The 6,167-nt window shown below is 38.9% G+C and overlaps 1 protein-coding gene across 1 annotated transcript; it reads right to left on the bottom strand.

The window, feature by feature from the left end:
• Nucleotides 1–1,671: 1,671 nt before the first annotated feature.
• Or10q1 (olfactory receptor family 10 subfamily Q member 1) lies at nt 1,672–2,631 on the bottom strand. Its single transcript, XM_027944794.2, has one exon. It carries the CDS (start codon nt 2,629–2,631, stop codon nt 1,672–1,674), a length of 960 nt encoding a protein of 319 aa, XP_027800595.2.
• Nucleotides 2,632–6,167: the final 3,536 nt, after the last annotated feature.

Genomic DNA, 6,167 nt, shown 5'->3' with positions numbered 1-6,167 from the left:
TTTTTAAAAATTTTATTGGTCCGATTATAAGAACACAGGCTTGCTTTAGAAAATGTGGAAAATGCATCAAGAACTAAAGAAGCAAATTTTAAAAAAGCATCCTACAAGGCACAGATAATGACTATTAACTTTTTGGTGTATTTCTATTTAATATTACACACCTATATTTTTACAAAAGTGGATTTCTAGTGCTGGGAATGTAGCTTAGAGATAGATCACTTACCCAGCAAGCACAAGGCCTGGGTTCAATCCCCAGTTCTGCCAAAAATGAACAAAGAAAATTAGGTTCCTATGGTAAATACAAGTTTGAATCTTAATTTTGTCACTTATACATATAATGATAAAACTTTCCCTGAATTATTAAATATTATTCTAAATATAATTTTAAGTTTGCTTCATTTTTGTATAGAATATTATAAATTTTGTAGGTCTTAATTGCTTTCCATTTTATAGATTTAATTGGTTTTCATTTTATATTTATGTAAGCAGCAGCCTTATATTTTTCGATTTTGTTTGACTCTGAAAATTTACTGAGATGATGTTTTTGGAGTACACATTGCATGAAATCAAAGGATAAAAACTTTTCAAGACCTTTGTGATACTTAATCATATGACATTCAGAAAATTCATACCAATTTCTTAGGTCAGTTTTTAATACTTGCAAGCAGATACTCTCACTTTCTTCCAGGTGTGGTTCACTGGAATCAGCTTTTGGGGCTGGACCCTCCCATAGCTGTTTTGGAAGATATAATTCCTGGGAGGAGTTGTCCCCAGAGCCCTCTTCACCTTGTTGTTCCTCAGGGTGTGCATGAGAAAGTGGAGCAGGATGTCTGCTGTGAACACCAGAGAGGGATGTGGATTCTACTTGAGAGTTTATCCCGAACTGGGTCACAGGTACCTGAAGATCATGGTTCCACTGGAGAGTTCTGAAGTGGGAGGAACAGTAGCGCCACCTGCTGAGTAGATCTATGAGCAGCAGCCATTATGAAGGTGTGAAAGAGGCAGAGCGCCAAAGGCCTGCGTGAGAACCACCAGTAGGGGGCGCTCACGCAGGCCGTGCTGCCAATCATCAGCGGTTGTCCTTAATACCCTCCTAAGGCTGGGAATCTGAGGTGCTTAGTCAATGAAAACTAATTCTGTGGTTGATCTGTCCCTGTCCTAGCGTGGCAAAATGAAAGAAAATGAAGACAACCAGTTGGGATGGATGGAATGAATGAAATTCATACATTAAATAAGCTACGATTTACCATTACCTTTAACACAGTAAAACACATTTGAGTAAAATGTGTCTTTATGAATTTTCCTTTCTTAAGATACCTTTCACGGGATAAAATCAATATCATTATCTCCTCAGGAGGATGCGTCTACAGGTACCAACCTTTATTCACTGCAGGAGGGTTCCTGATACAGTAATTACTTGGGTGGCTGGGAATCTTTAAAGTAGGACTAAGTAGAGGTCCTACACTGGAAGAAATTCAGTTCAGAAATTCAATCTTATTTAAAGCACTTTAAAAAAAAAAAGAGTGTAGGTTTTAGAAATAAGGCACAACAACAAAAACAACAACAAAAATTCAAACACCGAGTTTGGGAAAGTAAATATTTTTAATTCAATTTGTGATTTAGAGTTGATTGACATACAGCTGACAGATGCCCACCCCAACCCCTAGGCCTTCAGTTGGACTCAGAGGCTGCTTTACTGATGATGGCATTCCTCAGAGCACCTTTAACATCCTTGTTCCTAAGGGTATAAATCAAAGGGTTGAGTAAGGGGGTAACAAAGGTGTAGACCAGGGCGATCTGGCGGTCCTCGTCCTCCGAGGTGCTGGACCGCGGCCGCAGGTAGACCAGGCTGCAACAGCCATACTGCAGCAGGACCACGGTGAGGTGCGAGGAGCAGGTGGAGAAGGCGCGGCGCCGGCCCTCGGCTGAACGGATGCGCAGGATGGCGGAGGCGATGAACACGTAGGAGACACAGATGAGCAGGAAGGGGACGGTCAGCACCAGGATGCCCACGACGTAGAGCACGGCCTGGTGCACGCGGATGTCGGCACAGGCCAGGCGCAGCACCGGGGGCACGTCGCAGAGGAAGTGGTTGATCTCCCGACGGCGCCCGCAGAAGGGCAGGGTGAAGATCAGGGCGGTGAGCTGCAGCGAGAGGACGAGGGCCAGGCCCACGGAGCCCACCACCATCTGGACGCACAGCCTGTGGGTCATGATGAGGGTGTAGTGCAGCGGGTGGCAGATGGCCACGTACCGATCGTAGGCCATGACGGCCAGGAGAAAGCAGTCGGTGCTGCCAAGGGTGACGAAGAAGAACATCTGGGCCCCGCAGCCGGCTAAGGAGATGGGCTTCTGGGCCCCCAAAATGTTAGAGAGCATCAAGGGCACCACCACAGAGGTGTAGCAGATTTCCAGGGAGGACAGAGTGGACAGGAAGAAATACATGGGGGTGCGGAGCGAGCTGCGTGTGCACACCACGCAGACGATGGCTGTGTTGCCGCAGAGGATCAGCAAGTAGAGGAGGAGGAAGAGAAGGAAGAGCAGGACCCGGAGCGCAGGGACAGCCGTGAACACGCGGAACACGAACTCGGCGGGGCCGGACTGGTTGAGCCCAGGGTTCCAAGCCAACATGCCCTCGGCCAAAGGAACCAAGGGCAAGTGGCGAGCGCTGGTTGGTTGAGTGGCTTCACGGCCTGCGCACAACAGGGATTTAAAATCCGAGTTTTGACTTGGAATTACCTATTTACTTATCTGGTTTCCAACCACGATGCTCGGGAATGAATTCATGACAGGGGTCTGGCATGTTTTTCCTTGGAAATTTTTATGAATGGGGTAGACACTCCTCTGTGGAAGATCCTGGTGAGGAGACATGGAGATATTTCTGGTGAAATGTCTTAAAACAAAACAAAACAAAACGTCCTGGTATTTTAAATCCAATTGACAGAGAGTTAATACTTTGCTTGCATTGAATTAAAGAGTTACATAGTTGTAGATATTTTTATAGTTAGATAAATGGGTGCTTCATATTTTGGTAAGCATTCTTATTGAAATAGAGACTGTACACAGAGGAGTTCCCAGATCCTACATATACAACTTTATTTATTTATTTTTGTACAGTAAATATATCACCCTATAACCACTACGAAGGTTAAGAAATAGGAACAATTCCAAGAATCTACAAGCAACCTTCCTTATCTCCTCACAAAAGTAATGACTGTTGCCTTTTATCACAGCTTAGTTTAACTGTGACTCAATTTACATGTGTAAGGACAAAGCAAGGACTTTATTGTAACTGGTTCAACACCTTGTCTTCAGAGGTTATTGTTGTTATTGTGTAACAATACTCTTCTTTCCATTACTTAATGAAAGAACATACCCATTATAGTAGGTTATTCATGAGTTGTTCCTTTATACTCAGATGTTTTGCCTCCATATAATACTAGGCAAACATCTTTTATTCCAATCCTTTCTGATACTTACTCATCTTTTATTCCAATTCTTTCTGATATATGCTCTTCATACACTTCCTTTTATTTAAAAATTTTCTCTAAATTTCCAACCAGGAACCTAAACTTTTGGTCTTGGACAAATTCGAATGACAAAGTACTGAACAGCCAAGTTAAAATTAAATTGCAGCTTTCTGAGATAAGAAAAAGATGGTAAGAAACCTAAAAATGCAATAGAAGGATTGAGTTATGCGTTAGGACAATCAGGAGGATAAGAAAGGGTTTTATAAACATCTGGGAATGGGACAAATGCCCATAAATTAAGCACTTTCAGATTGGAGTACAACTTTATTTTTAACAATAAAAAAAGATCTAAGAGACAATAGAGCGCTGTCTACAAGAGTTTAAAGAAAAACAAATTGTGAAAGAACAGGCTTTAGTGATTTATGTTCAAAAGCAACAGAAAGACTTTTCCAGATTTACAAGGGCTTAGGAAACATATCCTAGCAAATACAATTAAAACAACCCCTCGACAAAGGCTCTGTGTTGCTGAGTGAGTAATCAGAACATATAATTCAGGACTGGGAAAGTTGTAATGTAAAATAATATGCTTTGAAAAAAAAATCACATAGTAAATAATATATTTAACATTAAGAGGTCACTGCAAACAAATAAAAAATTGCCAAGAATAATTATTTAAAATATACATAATATAATTTTTAAAAAGTAAATAAATTATGCGTATTTAAAACTGTAATTTGTATAATTAGGTAATTGATAGAGAGGGATAAGAGAAATAAAAGTATGCTAATGTCCTCAACCTATATAAAGAAGGATTTCCAGAGGTATTTCATTTAGATGTGACTAACGAGAGAAGTATTTACCCAAACGTGTATTTCTGAATAATCATAAATAATGTAAAACTCAGCATACTCATTTTAAACAGTCAGATGATTCTTAAAAAGTAAATATGGCACAGAGCAAAAAGTTGAAAATGAAGGAAAATGTGAGCAAGCATATAAAGTAGCTTCAAATAAGCTGAGAAAAGTAAATATTTCAGCTATGAAAATAAATTTAAATGGGGCTTATATTCTATTAAAGACAGACTGTCACATTCACACATGAAAAAGTCCATCCCAGTGTAAGCATGGTGATATAGAAAGACTAGCATTGCTTTTGTTTGTCTTTATGTCTTCTGATCTAACCAATGCAGTTGAACAGAAGAGGTGCAGAGGATTTGACTATAAATAGGATTGATTAAAAAAAGCAGGATCAATAAGATATTTATTCTTTTGATTAGCCCCCAAATACAATGTAGTAGAGGGTCTTTCAACTCTTCACTTAACTGATGTGTCAGATCAACTCAGGTTCCTCCTTCCCTCTGTATGACATAGGACATGTTTTCCACAATGTACCGAGCACCAGGGGCCTTAGCTCCCTCTGCAGCAGCTCTGAGGATTCCCACATCCACACATCGATTTGCGCATCCACCAGTCAGCTGCATTTTCCTCCAAACTGTTCATATCATGCATACTAATTTCTAAAGTCATAAAAATTTATTAAATGCTATAAAATCAAATAATGAAAACTATCATTTGAATGTTTGAGAAATACTTAACAAGTATAAGCTGCTAAAAATGGCTATGGGATAAGATGTGAGACAGACCACTATAAAAAGTTAGAAGGGGAAAATGAGAAAAGTTTGTATAATTTTATATTCACATTGGACATGAGTCTAATTTTCAATTCCATGTTCAAAAAGTTAAAACTGGAATTAGTACTTGATTGTTGTAAGAAAGGCTTTGACTTCATGTAACGTAAAACTAATAGTAAATCTCTTGGCATTAGATCAAAAAGTTGATGAGCAAATGCCCATTTCAATGGTTTCAGTTAATTTACTTCTAGTTTTATGATTCCACTAAAAATAATTATCTTTAATTTTAAATTAAAAATGCATACCTAGTAATGATGGGTGCTGCTGGGTCAGCAGGATAGAGATCTTTCTGTTGATGACTTAACCTTTTCTGTATTTACAAATTTTTGTCATGAACATATAACAATTTTGCAGTTATGTAATGACTTAAAAATCTTCCTTCAACATTTGTTATTTCAACAAAATATTAGGAAGGAAGACCAGTGGGTGTCAATGGCTTAGGGTTTTTGTATTCTGTTAAATTTGGGTTTGAACCCAGTTCCCTCTTTTGTTAATGATTTTCATATTGACCATGTTATTTGGCCCCTTAATGTATATAGGAGACTGGAATATGGAGCATTATAAGGAATTTAGAAAGATTAAATGTTTCAGAAGTACAATGTTCCTGAGACATAACAGTGTCTAGTGGGATGTATCTGCTCCTCTGCCTCTTTTCTCAGGATGGTGTAATTTCCTTGGATACTTACCCTTTAATCCTTATCTTTTCTGGAGTAGGGAATGAGGCTTCTCTAGAGCTACATCCTCTTAGGTCTTCCAGTTGCTCTGCAGATCCTTGAATAATAAGAGAAACAGTAAAAGAAAAGGAAGAAGAATAAACAAAACAGAAGAGAGATTTCAGCCAAACAATTGTCATTATATGTCATCAAAACCAAGTAAGTTAGAACTTGACTCAAGAAAACATTTAAAATGATCCAGTCTTACTAAGACATGAGCATCAAATGAGCAATGTTGCACCTGAAGAGAAACAATCAAAATCTTTTGTGCAAAACATACCTAATCTGTGGTTC

This window comes from Marmota flaviventris, chromosome 9, assembly GCF_047511675.1.
Source record: "Marmota flaviventris isolate mMarFla1 chromosome 9, mMarFla1.hap1, whole genome shotgun sequence".
Classification (NCBI taxonomy): domain Eukaryota; kingdom Metazoa; phylum Chordata; class Mammalia; order Rodentia; family Sciuridae; genus Marmota; species Marmota flaviventris.
This window is presented reverse-complemented; position numbering and strand designations above follow the sequence as displayed.